The following is a 19,458-nucleotide window of genomic DNA, read 5'->3' as shown; positions in this document are numbered from 1 at the left end:
GTAGAGCTCTTGCCTTGAGCTGAAGAACTCAGGGACAGGCCCTGAGTTCAAGGTGCAGGACTGGCCCCCCAAAAACAAAAATTCCCATTAGTGCTGGGTACCAGTAGCAGACACCTATAATCCTAGCTACTCAGAAAGCTGAGATCTCAAGATCACAGTTCGCAGCCAGCCCAGACTCTTATCTCTACTAAACTACCCAAAAAGCCAGAAATTAAATTGTGGCCCAAGTGGTAGAACATTAGCCTTGAGCAAAAGCAGCTCAAGGACAGTACCCAGGCCCTGATTTCAAGCCCCAGGACTGGGGGGAAAAAAATCCAACTGGAACTAATAAAAATGGTGTCTAAATGACATCTCAAAATGTTCTGTTAATTCTTTTAAATTTGCCTCAGCTTCCCTGTGTAATCCTGGCACTTAGAAAGCTGAGGCAAGGTGATTAAAAATTCAAAGCCAACCTAGGCACATACCAAGATCCTGCCTGTCTCAAAAATAAATGAATAAATAATAAGCTGGATGCTGGTAGCTAACACCTGTAGTCCTAGCTGAGATTTGGGGATCATAATTTGAAGCCAGCTTGGGCAAGAAAGTTCATGAGACTTATTTCCTGTTAGCTACCATAAAGGCAGAAGTGGAACTGTGGTTCAAATAGTAGATTGTCAGATCTTTAGCAGAAAATATCGCTGGGCGCTGGTGGCTCACACCTGTAATCCTAGCTACTCTGAAGGCTGAGATCTGAGGATCAAGGTTCAAAGCCAGCCCAGGCAGGAAAGTCTGTGAAACTCTTTTTTTTTTTTTTTTGTCGGTCGTGGGGCTTGAACTCTGGGCCTGGGCGTTGTCCCTCAGCTCTTCAGCTCAAGGCAAGCGCTCTACCACTTGAGCTACAGCGCCACTTCCGGTTTTCTGGTGGTTTATTGGAGATAGGAGTCTCACGGTCTTTCTTGCCCGGGCTGGCTTTGAACCGCGATCCTCAGATCTCAGCCTCCTGAGTAGCTAGGATTACAGGCGTGAGCCACCAGCGCCCGGCTGTCTGTGAAACTCTTATGTCCAGTAAACCACCAGAAAAGTGGAAGTGGCACTGTAGCTCAAGTGGTAGAGCGCTAGCTTTGAGCTGAAGAGCTAAGGGACAGCGCTCAAGCCCAGAGTTCAAGCCCCACGGCTGACCAAAAAAAAAAAAAAAAAAAAAAAAATCAAGTGAGTATGTGAGGCACAAGTTCAAGCCCAAGAACAGCACCAAAAAAAGAAAAAATATTATCTCTGAATCCCAATCTTCCAGAGTAGACACAGTCACACTTTTATTTTATTTTATTGTTAGTTGTGGATCTTTAACTCAGGGCCTGGGTGCTGTCTCTGAGTTCATTTTGCTCAGGGCTAGTGCTCTACTAATTTGAGCCACATCACTTCCAGTTTTCTGGTGGTTCATTGGAGCTAAGAGTCTCACAAACTTTCCTGCCTGGGCAGGCTTTGAACCACAATCTTCAGATCTCAGCCTCCTGAGTAGCTAGGATGACAGGTGTGAGCCACCAGCTCCCAGCTCACCTTACATTATTGAATAGCGGTCTTGGTTACTAGTCTTTGACTATCACAGGTTTCAATAGGAAACCAACCTGAGAGTCAGAACAGCAATGCTCTGAACAGTTGGTAGCCTGGGCGTATTCCAAGGAGAAGGTGAATACTTAAGATGTGTCAGTCATAGTTGGGTTCATGCTCTTAGTGATCAGAATTTTCAAGTTTTATTCTGATTTGTATTTTTCTTTTTTTTGGTCATGGGGCTTGAACTCTGAGCACAGTCCCTGAGCTCTTCAGCTCAAGGCTAGTTCTACCACTTGAGCCACAGTGCCACACTTATTCTGAATTTGTTAGCCATTGATTCATTTGAAAGGTTTAGAAATAAATACAGATGAAGCACAGGCAGTGAAAAAGTTTATTTCTCTGGTTCTCTTCAGTGCTATGTATTGCTCTGACTTGACCTCTTTTCCTGCAGGGTGACAAGGCTGATAGTTTTTTCATCATAGAATCTGGCGAAGTGAGCATTTTAATAAGAAGCAAGGTGAGTTTTTGTGTGGTGATGTGAAGGTGGAGATTATTTACTTTAAATAATCTGAATGTGTTTTGTTCTATCAAAATGTCATTAATATGTGACTGCCAGAGGCCCACCCATGTTTAAACCCATTCATTAATACAGATGTAGAATATTTAAAGCCTGGTACCAGTGGTTCATGCCTGTATTCCTAGCTGCTCAAGGGGCTGAGATATGAAGACGGATGTTTAAAGCCAGTCTGGGCAGGAAATTCCATGACTCTTTATCTCCAATCAACCAAAAAAATCCAGAAGTGGAGATGTGGCTCAAGTGGTAGAGCAGTAGCCTTTAGCACAAAAGCTCAAGGACAGTGGCCAGTCCCTGAGTTCAAGCCCTACAACTGGCACAAGAAGAGAAATTTTGTCATCCGTTAGGAACGGTCAAGTGGTAGAATGTTTGCTTAGCACATGTAAGGCCCTGAGTTCAGTCCCTAGTACCATGAAAAAAAAATGTGTAAGACAGGTACAGTCTCAAAATGAGTCAAGGGCTGGGCACCGGTGGCTCACACCTGTAATCCTAGCTACTCAGGAGGCTGAGATCTGAAGATCATGGTTCAAAGCCAGTCCAGGCAGGAAAGTCCATGAGACTCTTATCTCCAATAAAACCACTAGAAAACTGGAAGTGGCGCTGTGGCTCAAGTGGTAGAGTGCTCGCCTTGAGCTGAAGAGCTGAGGGACAGAGCCCAGGCCCAGAGTTCAAGCCCCATGACGGACCCAAAAAAAAAAGTCAAGGTTGTGGTTTGTAATATATGAGAAGATTGTCATTATTTAGAATTAGCAGAAGACTATGGTTTTTCTATTGCACCTCAGTAGTCGGCATCTCTAGAAGTATGTATAATTCTGGGAATGAGAATGTGGCTTAGTGGTAGAGTGCTTGCCTAGCATGCCTGAAACCCTGGGTTCCATTCTTCAGTACCATACACACAGAAAAAGCTGGAAGTGGCACAGTGGCTCAACTGGTAGAGTGCTAGCCTTGGGCAAAAAGAAACTCAGGCCCTGAGTTCAAGCTCCATAAAATAGCAAATAAATAAATAAATTAGAGGGCTTGGAAGGTGGCTCAGTGGTAGAGCGCTTGCCTTGCAATGCATGAGGCCCTGGGTTCGATTCCCCAGCACCACATAAGCAAAAAGAAAAAAAAAAAAAGCCGGAAGTGGCGCTGCGGCTCAAGTGGTAGAGCGCTAGCCTTGAGCTGAAGAGCTGAGGGACAGCGCCCAGGCCCAGAGTTCAGGCCCCACAACCGGACCCAAAAAAAAAAAAAATAATAAATAAATAAATAAATAAATAAATTAGAGCCAGGCATTGGTGGCTCACGCCTATAATTCCAGCTATTAGGAGGCCAAGATCTGAGGATCGCAGTTCAAAGCTAGCCTTGGCAGGAAACTCAGTGAGACTCTTATCTCCAATAAACTACCCAGAAAACAAGAAGTGGCACTGTGCTCAAGTGGTAGAGTGCTCGCCTTTAGCTGAAGAGCTGAGGGACAGCACCCAGGCCTAGAGTTCAAGCCCCATGACCAACAAAATGAAAAGAAAAAGAAAAAAAAATAGTCTGTACCTTAGCTCTTGATGGGTATTCATTACCTAAAAGATGTTAAGAGGGCTGGGAAGGTGGTTCAGTGGTAGAGTGCTTGCCTTGCATGCTTGAGGCCCTGGGTTCGATTCCTCAGCACCACATAAGCAAAAAGAAAAAAGCCGGGAGTGGCGCTGTGGCTCAAGTGGTAGAGCGCTAGCCTTAAGCTGAAGAGCTGAGGGACTGCGCCCAGGCCCAGAGTTCAGGCCCCACGACCGGACCCAAAAAAAAAAAAAAAAAAAAAAAAAAAAAAGATGTTAAGACCTGGAAGGAGCCCCAGGTAAAATCCATGGGGTTTCCATGGTAGAGTTTCTGAAAAATTTGAGTGCATGTAACTGGCCATGTCCAACTTTAATCCAGGTCATCTTCTCTTTCTGCTGTAGACGAAAACAAGCAAGGATGCTGGCAGCCAGGAGGTTGAGATTGCCCGCTGCCATAAGGGGCAGTACTTTGGAGAGCTTGCACTGGTCACCAACAAACCCAGAGCGGCTTCAGCATATGCAGTTGGAGATGTCAAATGCTTAGGTAAGAAAATTCTTTTCCTAATGTGCAGTGTTGTTTTCCTGTCAGTATCTTTAACTTACTCTGTCAGTTTTCACTGGTATCTAGGCCTGGGCAGTTTGACCAATCAGAAATGAATGTCTTTATTGTCAAGGTGATGTACAGAGGGGTTACAGGGCTGGGAAGGTGGCTTAGTGGTAGAGAGCTTGCCTAGCATGCATGAAATCCTGGGTTCAATTCCTCAGTACCACATAAGCAGAAAAAGCTGGAAGTGGCACTGTGGCTCAAGTGATAGAGTGCTAGCCTTGAGCAAAAGAAGCTCAGGGACAGTGCCCAGGCCTTGAGTTCAAGCCCCAGGACTGGCAAAAAAAAAAAAAAAAAAAGACATGCAAACAGGTGGCTTCTAGACTCATTGACCCTCAGATAACACAGACCTGCTGTGTTTATATAGAAACATCTCTCTTCCCACCCACCAGTACCCACTATCCCAAAGTCTATAATCTCCTACCACATGGGGATATGTACAACAAAGTCTCTATGAGGAAAATGACTCCAACTATTCATTTTATCTCTCCTTCATCTCTCCTCTTCACGATGCAGTTATGGATGTTCAAGCATTCGAGAGGCTTCTGGGGCCCTGCATGGACATCATGAAGAGGAACATCTCAAACTACGAGGAGCAGCTGGTGAAGATGTTTGGCTCCAACATGGATCTGGTTGACCCTGGAGAGTAGCCGTGCCACATTCCCAGAAGCCTTCTCAGTGTGACACCAACATCTTCTGGTCAGCCACAGAACACACACAGAAAAACAGACACGACAGAACTGTTCCTGCTGTTACCATGGCCGCTGCCATTGCTGTGGTTACGGGCATTTAGACAACTTGAAAGTCAGCACTAAAGGATGGACAAGAGGTTCCACCTACACCTCCACTTTGCTTCTGAAAGCCCATTAGACCACTTGTAATGATTACTCCAACCCAGTTTTCACATCTTTGGTTCAGAATGGCATGTCTCTCCAACAAATTTTAAGTGCCTGATAAAAAGTCCAAAGTGTAAAACATCCTCCTTTTCCTCTCTCGCTGCTACTATTGCTTTTTTGGAAGTTACTCACAGTTCTGCAGAAACCTGTTAAATAACTTTAGACACCTTCTTCTTCCCATCTTTCTTAAGGGAGGAACTGTTGTAGCTTTCAATCTCCTCATCTGTCTTTTGAGAAAGTCCCACAGTTGGTTCACCGTTGCTGCTTTTGGTTTTGTAATGGAAAAGGGCAGCACCTGTCGTGGAGGTCCATGGTCCAGCGTCGTTGTACTGTCTGCTGACAGCTGCACACCTAACAGCTGTCTGTCTCCAAGCCCTCAGTGATACTTAGCGAAAGACCCTGTTAGAGGGCCCTAGCAAGTCAGTACTCCAGAACAGATTAAAAAGTCACTAGGGCCCATGTTAGAGCAGTAAATTTGGAATCAGTGCATTGAGCCAGGAAAGGTTTTCTGGGTTTTGTATTTTTTTTTCTGTTGTGTTTTAAACAGATTTTTATTTTGTTTAATCTCCATGTAGTTTGCATGAACAGATGTCTGAGGAGCCAAGGGTACCAGTTAGCTCAACTGGCTAGAGAGCCAAGAAGCCAGGGTCTGGAGGTGTCAATGCTTTCTCTGACCTAAATACTTGGCTGAACAACTTCTGCCACTTCTCAGTTCCTATTGCTGCCTCTGGTTAAGGGCAGTACACTTAACAACAGGTTTTGCTACACAGAGAGCCCTTTCCTTCTACTTCTGAGTTCATTGTTGGATAGCTTGGCTATGGATCATCCATTTTTTCAACTCTTTAAGAAAGTTATTTTTAAAAAGAAACTATTGGTCTAGGGCATTCCCCTTGGACATATTAGTATATGTGGAGTTTATCAGCTGACTCAGGCATTCATTGTAAAAATTGATTTGTTTCAAGAAATTGGCTTCATTAGAGGTGTCTTACGATACATGTATCTCAGTGGTAGAGTGCTTTCCTAGCATGTGCAAGGCCCTGGGTTTGATCTCCAGCACTGAAAAACAAAAAGAAAACTCATTTACAGAATTACTGTGAAGTCCCTTCTAGTCAAAATGTTGGGATAGGTGGCGTTCTATCTGTTAATCCTCAAGGAACATAATTTAGATAGTATTTTAACTTTTTAAGCCTTTTAATTTATATTAAGTAGAATTCTAATCATTTTAATAGCTACAGTTTAGAATGAAAATTTTTTCCCTCAGAATGACAGGTTCAGAGGCTACAAGGGATCCTATAAATAATGTGAAATTTGCACAAATTCAAATATTGTAAGCCAAACTTATATTAGCTCAATAGACCCTCTCCACTATGATTCTTTTCTTGATAACATGTTCATTTCTCGGTAAATCCTTAAGCAATTATGTGCTGGAGCTTGAATCATTCCTGATATTGATAATGATGGAGTCCATTATAATACCATCATCATCCATGTAAGACTGTTTGCTTTTGCCATGGACACAGTTGCCAAGAGATTTCAGAGTGGGTAGCCCCCCCCCCCAACTTGGTAATTCCTCCTCCTTTCATGTGTTCCATGAAGTAAAAGCAAGACTCTTTCAGACTGCCTCCCTTGGAACTTTTAGAATCTTGAAAGGCTATAACTAATACTCGAAACCAGGCAGCTGAGCACTGGGAAAACCCAGGCAGTAATCCCACCTTTTCCTAAGGGGCTTCTTTTCTATCGTGTTGCTTTATTTGTCAATAAATTCAGAAAGTAGACCTTGCACTTTGACAAGAAGCATTCCTGTTTCTTGTAATGAGGAAAAAGGTACATTAGGTTTCAGGAGTAACACAAAAATCCAGCCCCAAACCTAGTAAGGACTATAGAAAAAACATTGAGCAGATAACCCCATCTCTACCCTCCATGCCAGCATTGGTTAGGGCTGGCTCTGAATCTTGTGCCAGTTACTCCTGCAGACTACAAGGGATGAGCCTTCTCATCCTGCCTCTCCCAAATCCCAGTTTTCAGTCTAGTCTTCCCATTCAGAGTCCTCCCTGACACTCCAGGTTTGCTAATGGTTGCTGTTTTACAGAGTAGAATTCATAACTGACACATAGGTCATCAGTCCAGAATCCTCACTTGGAAGCAAGAGACCTGTGGTGGGTTGAGCCAAGAATACATCAAGCTTGAGGAGAGAGGAGAGGAGACCTTCAAGAGAATAATGTGAGTAAAAAAAGACATAGCCATACCACCATGCCAGGACCTGACAGTGTTCCAGTTCTCTTTCCAGCTTGGAGAGTCAAAGATGGCAAACCCAAGTTTGAAGATGGCTGGGGTGTCTACATTGTGCCAGGCAAAGCCCTACATTTGATGATTTAGCCTCTCAAGAAGGAGCATAGGTTGGGAAGAGATTCCTTGTTAACTGTTTCATGTTCTCTTCTAAAGGTTAGAACTTTACCTCTTCGTTTCTGACTTTATAGTCTTTTTTTTTTTTTATGAGAAGAATATTCCAAAGGGCCTTGAGGTCCAACCTGCAGTATTGTTCTTCCTTTTGGTCCCCAGATATCCCACCCACTCTAGTGATTAAATTCTCTGAAGAAAAGGTTTATGTATTTGTATCCTCTTAGTTCACAGTCTTCTTGTATAATTATATGTCACTGCTGTAGATGGCCAGAAATCAGGGTAGAGCTTTTTTTTTTTTTTTTGAGCAATTTCATGAGCGAATTCAGCAGCAAAGTGGCAAGAAAAGTTTCTCCAGCTAGAGAATCTGATTGCCCAGACTCACAATAAGAGTAGTCAGAGATGCTATTGATACCCAGTGACACTCATACACAGCAGCATTTTGTGGTGTGTCACAGTGTATGAGCAATCTTTTGTCATTGAGGGGAAAAAAAGTGCAGATACTTTGCACAGAGAGAAAGGAGAAGGATCTATGAATGTCATCTTTCGTCTTTTCTGTTTCAGTTGGTTGATGTTAGAATTTTGTTTTAACATGCACTTGTAAACCATTCTTGCCAAGATCTGACCTTTTTTTTTTTTTTTTCACCACTACCATTACCTCTTGTTCCTCCTGTCTTGATTGCTGACGATCCTCAGTGACTCTAATGTCTATTTTATGGGAAACAGCCTTCCCATGGGTTTCCTTTTACACACTGTAGGGCTATCTTTATACTTTAAAACAATTTAAAAAAAAAGGATGAAAACTGTCAGTAACCTCATGAGGTATTTGCAGAAAATCATTTAGCCCACCTTGAGTAAAGGATAGATTCCTCTTTTTTTGTTGTTGTTGTTTTTTTAAGCTCACTGTAATTAAAGAAACCTAATTCAGCATTATTGTGCTACCTCAAAGGTTAAAAAAAAATATATTTTAAGATCATCTTTTGGTCCTAAGTTCCACACACAGTGTTTGAAATGTCTTTCAATTGGAATTATTTTATAAATTGTTGGGGGTAAATCTTATTTTAACCTATTTTACACTTGTATTTTAATCTTAGAAGAAAAGTGGTTAGAAAGCAAACAAGACTTGCTCTGTGGTATTGAAAATATAGTTTAAAGTCATTAAGAGTTAAATCGTTGTTTGCCATAAAGAAGCTTGGGGTTTTGGTTTTTGGTTGTTTTTGTTTATGTTTTTTAAAGGAAACTCTAGGGCTTGGCTTCACTCTTGGTTAATAAAGGCTGACAAATCCTGTGTGACTTCCTGGTATTAGTGTCTTCTGTCTTGTGTCATATTTTGTCTTCTCTTTTAGATTCCAAGGCCTGTTAGTCCTCATCTAACAGTACACTGTGGAATTAGTCTATAAGCCCTTGAAAAAGTAGAGAAAGACATGAACATGTCTTTCTACAGAGAAGCAGTCATGGAGGAGAGGTACATTTGTGACGAGGAATTGGCTCACATGAGTATAGATACACAGGCAACATTTCAAAATCTGCAGGGGTGAGTTATACAAGCTGGAGACCTAGAAGTGGCATAGTTTAATTCTAGTCCAAGTCCAAAAGCCTGAGAGATAGCAGAGCTTATGGTTTAATTCTTGTCTGAAGGTCAACAGAAAGAGTTGATGTTTCTATTTGAGGCTGTGAAGGCAGGAAAAAAAGCCAGTTCAAAGGTAAGTCAGAAAGGGACATTTTGTCCTGCTTAAAGAAGCTGAGCTTTTTTATTCAGGCCTTAGACAGTTTGGATTAGGCTCACCCATATTAGGGAGAACAATGCTTTCTTCAGTCTGTTAAATGTTTTACTTCTTTTTTTTTAAATTTCCAGTCCTGGGGCTTGAACTCAGGGCCTGGGCACTATCCCTGAGCTGCTTTTGCTTGAAGGCTAGTATTCTACCACTTGAGCCACAGAACCACTTCCAGATTTTTCTCTGTATGTGATACTGAGGAATGGAACCCAGGGCTTCAATTATGCTAGGCAAGCACTCTACCACTAAGCCACCTTCCCAGCATGTTTTACTTCTATTTTGTTTTTGATGGTACCGAAGTTTGAACTCAGAACCTCACACTTGTTAGGCAAGTGCTGTACCACTCAATCCACACCTCCAGCCCCCAAGTCGAATATTTGTCATTCAAAAATGTTCTCCTTGGGGGGCTGGGAAGGTGGCTCAGTGATAGAGCGCATGCCTTGCATGCCAGAGGCCCTGGGTTCGATTCCTCAGCACCACATAAGCAAAAAGAAAAAAGCCGGAAGTGGCACTGTGGCTCAAGTGGTAGAGCGCTAGTCTTGAGCTGAAGAGCTGAGGGACAGCGCCCAGGCCCAGAATTCAGGCCCCATGACGGACCCAAAAAAAAAAAAATGTTCTTGTTGGGCCAGGCACTGGTGGCTCACGCCTGTAATCGTAGCTACTCAGGAGGCTGAGATCTGAGGATCGCGGTTCAAAGCCAGCCCGGGCAGGAGAGACCGCAAGACTCCTATCTCCAATAAACCACCAGAAAACCGGAAGTGGCGCTGTAGCTCAAGTGGTAGAGCGCTCGCCTTGAGCTGAAGAGCTGAGGGACAGCGCCCCGGCCCAGAGTTCAAGCCCCACGACCAACCCCCCAAAAAAAATGTTCTCATAGAAGTGGTGCTATGGCCCAAGTGATAGAGTGCTCGCCTTGAGCTGAAGAGCGCAGGAACAGCGCCCAGGCCCAGAGTTCAAGCCCCATGACCGACAAAAAAAAAGAAATCTCAAAAATGTTCTCGCAAGCTGGACACCAGTGGCTCACACCTGTAATCCTAGCTACCCAGGAGGTGAGATCTGAGGATCACTAACAATTTCCCTGGAATAGTCTTTTCTTCCTTTCTTTTCCAGTCATGGGGCCTGAACTCTCAGCTCTTCAGCTCAAGGCTAGTGCTCTACTACTTGAGCCTCAGTGCCACTTCTGGCTTTTTCTGCTTATGTGGTGCTGAGGAATCGAACTCAGGGCCTCATGCATGCAAGGCAAGTACTCTACCACTGAGCCACCTTCCCAGCCCCTGGAATGGTTTGAGTCTCTCAGTCTCTGCCTCCTGGTAGCTGGAATTATAGGCATAAACCACCACATCTGCCCTGCTTTTCTCTCTGGGCTATTTCATTGTTATTGTTGTTTTGTTTTGTCTCTTTATTAAATAAGTGTAAAATATACAATGCCTCCCACAATTCTACCAAGCATCATATGCTCGGTTACAGAAGCATTCCCATGAATGGAAATCTGTGAAAGGAAAAGAAAAAAGCTAGATTTGTGATTTGGAGGATGCTTACCATATAAACATTCCTTAGAAATCTCAGGGCTGGCTGGGAAGGTGACTCAGTGGTAGAGTGCTTGCCTTGCATGCATGAGGCCCTGGGTTCAATTCCTCAGCACCACATAAGCAAAAAGGAAAAAGCCGGAAGTGGCGCTCTGGCTCAAGTGGTAGAGCGTTAGCCTTGAGCTGAAGAGCTGAGGGACAGCGCCCAGGCCCAGAGTTCAGGCCCCACAACTGGACCAAAAAAAAAAAAAAGAAATCTCAGGGCTGGGAACGTGGCTTCGTGGTAGAAGGTTTGCCTAGCATGCATGAAGCCCTGGGTTCGATTCCTCAGTACCTCATACATAGTGCTGTGGCTCAAGTGGTAAAGCACTGGCCTTGGGCAAAAGAAACTCAGGGACAGTGCCCAGGCCCTGACTTCAAGCCTCAGGAATGGCGAGAGAGAGAGAGAGAGAGAGAGAGAGAGACTGGGTACCGGTGGCTCATGCCTGTAATCCTAGCTACTCAGGAGGCTGAGATCTGAGGATCATGGTTCAAAGCCAGCATAGGCACGAAAACCTGTGAGACTAATCTCCAGTTAACCAACAGAAAACTGGAAGTGGTGCTGTGGCTTAAGTGGTAGAGTGCTAGCCTTGAGCTGGAGAGCTGAGGGACAGTGCCCAGGCCCAGAGTTCAAGCCCCAAGACCAACAAACAAAAAGAGAGAGAGAAATTGTCATCTCCATGCTAGTCATTTGAAATAGCATGAGAAAGGTTGGTCAGAGATGGATGCCTGTTTTGGCCTCATTGCTTTCTGTGATGGCAGGTGTCAAAAATCCATTATTTTGCTGGGTGCCAGTGGCTCATGCTTGTAATCCTAGCTATTCAGGAGGCTGAGATCTGAGGACTGAGTTTCAAAGTCAGCAGGGGCAGGAACGTCTGTGAGACTTTTTGTTGTTGTTTGTGAGGCTTGAACTTGGCCTGGTTGCTGTCCCTGAGCTCTTCAGTTCAAGGCGAGTGCTCTACCACTTTGAGCCACAGCGCCACTTACCAGTGGTTAATGGAGATAGGAGTCTCACGGACTTTCCTGCCCAGGCTGGCTTTAAACTATGATCTTTAGATCTCAGCCTCCTGAGTAGCTAGGATGACAGACGTGAGCCACTGGCGCCTGGCATGTGAGACTCTTATCTCCAATTCACCACCAGAAAACCAGAAGTGGCACTGTGACTCAAGTGGTAGATCACTTACCTTGAGCTGAAGAACTCAGGACAGTGCCCTGGCCCAGCATTCAAGCCCTACAACCAACAAAAATAAAAAATGGACATTTGCCAGTCAGCCCTTAGGAATGGATGTTGACACAAAAAGCACCAGCCAAACACTATATCCTGCTTGGCAATAGGCCTGCTCCTTTCTCTGCAGACCTGCACTGAGCCAAGGTGCAAAAATCACTCTATTCTGTATTGTTAGGGTCCAGCAATAGCCTTTCTGTCCAATTCTGCCAAGGCTGTTTATTCTTTTTATCTAGTAAACAGGTAAAGAGCAGGTACTGGTGGTTCACAATTGTAATATTAGGCACTCAGAAGGTTGAGATGTGAAGATTGTAGTTCGAAGCCAGCCAAAGGCAGACAAATTTATGAGGCTCTTATTTCTAACTAAAACCAGCAAAAAAGGGCTAGAACTGGAAGTGTGGCTCAAGTGGTAGATAGATGAGTAAAAAAAAGCCAAGTGAGAGCAAGAGGCCCTGAGTTCCAGCCCAGTCCTGGAAAAGACACACACACAGGAGAAATGAATGAGTAAAAACCGGCCAGATAATGGTCAGATTGGATAAATCACTGGCATGGGTGTAAGGAGTACCTCCAGCACAGACTCCCATTCCTATCCTGAGCCCACTGTACCTGGAACAACTGGAGGAGTGGGGGACCTGCAGCTGAGTCTCTTCCTATAGAATGAGGTCTTTGGGACAAGTGCAGATAGATGCTAAAACAACAAAACACCTTAGCGGCGCTGCAATTTGCCAATCTGGCCAGCAGGGGTCAGGCCATATCTGGATTACCTTAAGGTTTCTGGCTTTCTGTCCTAGGAGTGTATAACTAAATCGAGTATGAGGAGCTCAAAGTTGAGTTAGTCAGTGCCCTTGTCTCAAGGGGCAATCCTGCCCAATACAGCTGTATTTTATTCTCTTTTTTTTTGTGTGTTGGTACTGAGTCTTGAACTCAGGGTTTTGCTGCCCTAGCTTAACTTTTTTTTTTTTTTTTTGATGATCCTGGGACTTGAACTGAGTCTTGAACTCAGGGTTTTGCTGCCCTAGCTTAACTTTTTTTTTTTTTTTTTTGATGATCCTGGGACTTGAACTCAGGGCCTAGGCACTGCCCCTGAGCTCCTTTGGCTCAAGGCTAGTGCTCTGCTTTAAACCACAGCTCTACTTCTGGGGCTTTAGTGGTTAATTGGAAATAAGAGTCTCTACACACTGTCCTGCCCTGGCTAGCTTTAAACTACAATCCTCAGATCTCAGCCTCTTGAGTAGTTTAGGATTCTAGGCATGTCTAGCATAACTGTTTTTGCTCATGGCTGGTACTTTTATCACTTGAGTTACACTTCCACTTCTAGTTTTTGCTTGTTAATTAAGAATAAAAGTCTCACAGACTTTTCTTTCTCTCTCTCTCTCTCTTTTTTTGGTGACAGTCCTAGAGCTTGAACTCAGGGCCTGAGCACTGTCCCTGAGCTTTCTGACTCAGAGCTTGTGTTTTATCTCTTAAGCCACAGATCCACTTTGAGGTTTTTTTGCTAGTTAATTGTAAGTCACAGGCTTTCCTGTCAGGCTGCCTTCAAACCACAATCCTCAGATCTCAGCCTCCTGAGTAGCTAGGATTGTAGGTGTGAACCACTGATGCTTGCCTAGGCTGAAGCTTTGGTCCACAAGGATGTAGTTGAATGGGAGCTTGTGCTCCTCAAACCCTGAAACTTAGAGAACTACCCTAATCTCAAGGTGGCCCCATTCTGCTAACAATTCCTGCTGGCCAGAGAAGAATAGATTGGAACCCTCATACTGGCCCTTAGATTGCACCTCTGGTTTGTGTTGTTTTGATTTTGGCTGTGGGGTTTGAACCAGGGCCTGAGAGCTATGCTATCCTCGAGTGTTTTTGTTTTGTTTTGTCAGTCATGGGGCTTGAACTCTGGACCTGGGCACTGTCCCTGAGCTCTTCAGCTCAAGGCGAGCACTCTACCACTTGATATACAGCACCACTTCTGGTTTTCTGGTGGCTAATTGGAGATAAGAGTCTCACAGACTTAACTGCTCAGGCTGGCTTTGAACCTGGATCTTCAGGACTCAGACTCCTGAGTAGCTAGGATTCCAGACATGAGCCACCAGCACCTGGCCTGCCCATCATAAACAGAAAAAGCCAGAAGTGGCACTGTGGCTCGGGTGGAAGAGCTCTAGCCTTGAGCTGAAGAGCTGAGGGACAGCATCCAGGCCCAGAGTTCAGGCCCCAGGACCAACAACAGCAACAAAAAAAGTGTCAGATTTCTGGAGAATGTCCACCTTGTTGCAGTCCCTGGCTTTGCGTAGAGGTCCCTCACTCACCTATGAAGGATCAAGGGCCAACCCCAGAAAGGGGTTGGGGTCCAACTGCTGCCATAATAATCTCTGTCCTGTGTTCGGTCCACTACTGGAATGTCTGGCTCACTACGTCTACTCTGACACAGAACTGGTCTCCTAACTTAGCCCCAGCAGGGTTAGACTCTTATTCCCTAACCCAGGGAGGGCTTCTAGCCTTGTGTGAGAGAACAAGTTCAAAGTACAGGCTCACAAACAAAAAGTGTCAGCTAAGGACACAGTAAGAGTGTAAGGGGTGGAGCTCACCCAGCCTGGGCAGTCTTCCAATACAATGGGAATTTCTTAGTTGTCCCCTCCAGGCTTTGTACTGTCTGGACGTGTTGGGGACAATGTGTGCGTGTCTAGGACGTGCTGGAAACCACCTCCACTCTGGTCTTTGTAGGATCCTTTTCTTAGTAATTTTCCTGCCTTTGGGTTCTGGGAAAATATCTTAAGGAATGGTTTGTAGCAGCCACAGCCAGTTCCTCCCTTCCTCCATGGCCCGCGTTCAAAGAGGGTGAGGGAGACGTGAGTCTTCCCATGTTTTCCACTGAAAGTTGCATAGGTAACCCTGAGGCAGTGAGGGATCGGGGAAGACTTCAGACTTAGCAAGAATGGAGTTGATGAGGTTGGGAATGTGGCTGAGTGGTAGAGTGCTTGCCTAGCATGCATGAAACCCTGGGTTCAATTCCCCAGCACCACATACACAGAAAAGGCTGGAAGTTGGCACTGTGGCTCAAGTGGTAGAGCACTAGCCTTGAGCTGAAGAGCTGAGGGACAGCACCCAGGCCCAGAGTTCAAGCCCCACAACTCCCAAAGATAAAAGAATCCACACAGCAGGCTCTACTGTCACCCCTCTGTCCACCCTTCCACATGCACTTTTTTTTTTTTTGGCCAGACCTGGGCTTGAAATCAGGGCCTGGACACTGTCCTTGAGCTTCTTTTGCTCAAGGCTACTAGCACTTTACCAGTTGAGCACCATTTTTTCTGTTTATGTGGTACTGAGGAAGTGAACCCAAGGCAAGCACTCTACCATTAACCCACATTCCCAGCCCACACAAGTACTTTTTACATAACTTTTTGTTGTTGTTGTTGTCCTGGGGCCTGAACTCTGGGCTTGGGCACTGTCCCTCAGCTCTTCAGCTTAAGGCTAGCACTTTCCCACTTGAGCCACCTTTGTCCACCATCTACTGTTTTTGTGTACTCTCTACAGCTGTGTGTGTGTGTGTGTGTGTGTGTGTGTGTATATACATACCAGTATTGGTGGCTCAACCTCAGTGCTTTGTGCTCTTGCTTGGTTTTTTGGCTCAAACCTGGTGCTCTACTACTTGAGCTACACCTCCATTTGCAGTTTTTTTTTAATCTTTTGTTTGTTTGTTTGTTTTTCTGGTTAATTGGAGGTAAGACTCTCACAGACTTATTTGCTTGGTCTAGTTTCCAATTAGGATCCTCAGATCTCATGTTCCTGAGTCACTAGAATTATAGGCTTAAGTCACCAGCCCCCTCCTCCCTACCAGTCCTGGAACTTGAACTCAGGGCCTGGGTGCTGTCCCTGAGCTTCTTTTGCTCAAGGCTACCTCTACCACTCGAGCCACAGAGCCACCTCAGGCTTTTTTTTTTTTCTTAGTAGTTTATTACAGATTAGAGTCTCATGCATGGGCTGGGAAGGTGGCTCAGTGGTAGAGCTCTTGCCTTGCATGCATGAGGCCCTGGGTTCGATTCCCCAGCACCACATATGCAAAAAGAAAAAAAGCCGGAAGTGACGCTGTGGCTCAAGTGGTAGAGTGCTAGCCTTGAGCTGAAGAGCTGAGGGACAGCACTCAGGCCCAGAGTTCAGGCCCCACGACCGGACCCAAAAATATAAAATAAAATAGAATCTCATGCACCTTTCTGCCTGTGCTGGCTTCGAACCAGGATCCTCAGATCTCAGCTTCCTGAGTTAGCTAGGATGACAGGCAGAAACTACCGTGTATGTCTCTTAACAACTGTTCACAATCCAGGCCTGTCCATCCATGGGCTAGCATGCCCAACTTCCCAGTTTGCCTCTGGATGTTGGCCCTGCCATTTCCCGCATCCTGGGGAAAGCACCTCATTGCCAGGCCAACCAGGACTATTAAACGATCTACCTGTCTCCCACGCGTCCCGCAGTTGACTCATTCCCACGTAACCCGTCTGTCACTCCAACCAAGCACCTGATTCCTTCGGCCAATCCTCCAGTTAGAGAACAATGCTCCGCCCCTTGCTTGGCCACGCCCGTTTCCCCCAACCCCTCCTCCCCGTGTTGACCACGCCCACTGCGCCCCCCGCCCCTTCCGGAAGTCACCACAGCGAATCCTAGCGCCTTAGCAACAGCGCCTTTCGGGTTACCCAGTCCGCGTGCGCGGCTGCTGGTGTCAGCCAATCGTGAGAGGATCCTGGGAGCGAGGCGCGGGGGGGGCGGGGCTCCGAGCGGCGCAGCCATTTTGGTGGAAGAGAAACAATAGGACGGAAGCGCCGCGGGACCGGGCTGTGGCTGCACAGGTAACGCCCGCTCGGCCGGGCCTCTGACTGGGTCGCCTCCGGAGTCTTGAGGGGACGCTTTTTGTTTTTGTTTTAACGTGTCGTGGTTGTCACTGAGCGTTTCTTCATTTGGTGAGGTGGGGGGGTGTCTCCCGCTGTCATTGTGAGGGAGATGTCTCTCCATCTTCGTGGAACCAGATTCTCCCTGACCCTGTGTGAAGATGTCTGTCTGTCCATCCATCATCCATCCATCCATCCATCTATCCATCATCTACCTTTAGATCATAGAGGAGAGAAGATATTCCCCCCCTTGAGGGGAGGGACAGAATCCCCAGTCATGGGGCGGGGGGGGGGCTGAGTGCTGGGGGGGGTGGGAAGGGCCGTGTTTTCTCTGTTTTCTGGAAGAAATCTCCTGTATCATTTGGAGGGGGTTGGGGGGGCGAGAAGGTCATTGGCGGCCATGATTTCCCAGGTTATTGGGGATGGGGAGGGCAGGGTCCCCCCCCATCTTTGGGTCAGCACCTCAGGTATGGTTTGTGGTGACGGGAAGGGTGTGTGGGGGGGGGAGTGAGGGATCGGGGCTCCATAGCTGGTGCAGCCATTTTGGGTTGTTGAATGCCACTGAGGCCCAATCACCTCATATTTGATAGGAGTGTGTGTATGTGTATGTGTATGTGTATGTGTATGTGTGTAGGGAGAGGTTGCGCATCCGATCTTAGTGGTTTTGGAAACATCTTTTAAAAAAGATGCCTTCCATATACTGATGTGTTCACCTTGAGTAGAGTTTTTGTTTCACATTTGATTGCAGATTGCTCTGTGTGTGTGTGTGTGTGTGTGTGTGTGTATCTTTGGCATCCTTAATGACTTCAGGATTTTAACCCATTTCCATAACCTCTATCAATACAAATGCATTATACTTATAAACTGACACTTTGAATGGTAACTGTTCTGTGATAATTTTTGGAAAAAACAAAACAAAAACAACTCCCAAACCCGAAAAGCTGTACTACCAGAAAAACAGGTGAAAAGCAGATGTAGAATCCAGTCAAATCTAGTACTCTTAAATAGTAGGGTAAATACTTGCTGCTTAGAATCGGTTTTACTAGGAAAAGGTACAAAGAGTATGAATAAAAGGATCATTTTGAAGAATAGTTTTTTTGTTTGTTTTGTTTTTTGTCAGTCCTGGAGCTTGAACTCAGGGCCTGGGCATTGTTCCTGAGCTTCTTTTGCTCATTGCTAGCACTCTACCATTTGAGCCACAGTGCCACTTCAAGGCCTTTTCTGTTTATGTGACACTGAGGAACTGAACCAGGGTGTTATGCATGCTAGGCAAGCACTGTACCACTGAGCCACATTACCAGACCCTGAAGAAGAATTTTAAGATGCACTACTGACACTTTTGAAAAGTAACCAAAATATTGAAAATGAGCAGTTGCACAAATTCACTTTAAAGAAAGACCTCGATTACAGTAATTTTGTTCAATCCTAGTATTTAAAATGTTTGCTGTATTTGCATCTTTAACAGGATAATATCTTACATGGACTGAGATACTTATTTACGTAAGTTGTTTGTGGGGTTGTTATAATTGCATCTTGTAACTTGGTGTTACGTCTTAAAAGAAACCCACAGGTGGTGGTGTTTTTAACCACTATCAAAGTCAGAAATGTCAAAATGAATACTTTTATCACATTTAACACAAGTAGGACAGTTGATTGTGTAGCAACTTTTTTTGCAGAAAAGTCAATTGTACTGTTAATGCATTCAGATTGTTTTACCTGCATTGTGCTTTTAGAGTAGAATTTACAAGTATTGCTAGAAATCAAGTAGCTAAGGACTAGAAACTAGAGTTGATGTAATCGTAGAAACCAGTTTATCAGATGCTGTAGTCTTCCTTTGTGCTTCAAAGCTTCCATGGTGACAGACCAGAACACTGTATACCAACCCTGTATCTCCAAACATTGGAACATGCCAGAAAGGAGCAATCACTGATTGCTGAACCCTAGCCTGTCTCCCTTGCAGTGGGTTGTGGGAGCTTCCGAGATGTCACTAGTATCTAGGCAACAGTGATGAGCTTGAGTCTCCTCCCTGAGGCCAAGTTGCTGAGATGAAAATTTTCCATTGTTAGGTTCATAAAGAGGATGCTTTGGGAAGAATTTTAAGCCAAGGTTTGTTTGTTTTATTTGATGAGATGATTATTTAAAGAACAAGTTGATGCCAAGTGTGGTGGTCCATATCTGTAATCTCAGATCTTAAGAGGCTGAAGTAGGTAGATCATGAGTTCAAAGACAGCCTGGTCCATATTAGAAGTTCTAGGGGCTTGGCTCGAGTGGCTCATGCCTGTAATCCTAGCTACTCTAGGAGACTGAAATCTGAGGATCTCGGTTGGAAGCCAGCTTGGGCAGAAACATAGCTATGTTATCTCCTATTAACCATTCAAAAAACCCAGAAGTGGTGCTGTAGCTCAAAGTGGTATAGCGCTAGCCTTGAGCAAAAGAACTCAGGGACAATGCCCAGGCCCTGAGTTCAAGCCCCACCACCCAAGTTCTGGGGCCCTCCTAGACTATGCAGCAAG

The 19,458-nt window shown here is 45.1% G+C and overlaps 2 protein-coding genes across 2 annotated transcripts in view; both read left to right on the top strand.

Moving 5' to 3' along the window:
- Prkar2a (protein kinase cAMP-dependent type II regulatory subunit alpha) overlaps nucleotides 1-8,811 on the top strand; it is a 47,366-nt gene extending 38,555 nt beyond the window's left edge. Inside the window, exons 9-11 of the mRNA XM_070017719.1 lie at nucleotides 1,979-2,044; nucleotides 4,024-4,165; nucleotides 4,742-8,811. Of these exons, the coding sequence (XP_069873820.1) occupies nucleotides 1,979-2,044; nucleotides 4,024-4,165; nucleotides 4,742-4,875 (342 nt within the window). The 3' untranslated portion in view covers nucleotides 4,876-8,811. The remainder of the gene's footprint in view (nucleotides 1-1,978; nucleotides 2,045-4,023; nucleotides 4,166-4,741) is intronic.
- Nucleotides 8,812-16,823: 8,012 nt separating this feature from the next.
- Nucleotides 16,824-19,458, top strand: part of Ip6k2 (inositol hexakisphosphate kinase 2) — a 29,841-nt gene continuing 27,206 nt past the window's right edge. Inside the window, exon 1 of the mRNA XM_070017718.1 lies at nucleotides 16,824-16,906. The gene's annotated coding sequence lies outside the window, so the exon portion shown is untranslated. The remainder of the gene's footprint in view (nucleotides 16,907-19,458) is intronic.

This window comes from Dipodomys merriami, unplaced genomic scaffold (assembly GCF_024711535.1).
Source record: "Dipodomys merriami isolate MVZ:Mamm:240054 unplaced genomic scaffold, mDipMer1.0.p SCAF_125, whole genome shotgun sequence".
Taxonomy (NCBI): domain Eukaryota; kingdom Metazoa; phylum Chordata; class Mammalia; order Rodentia; family Heteromyidae; genus Dipodomys; species Dipodomys merriami.
This window is presented reverse-complemented; position numbering and strand designations above follow the sequence as displayed.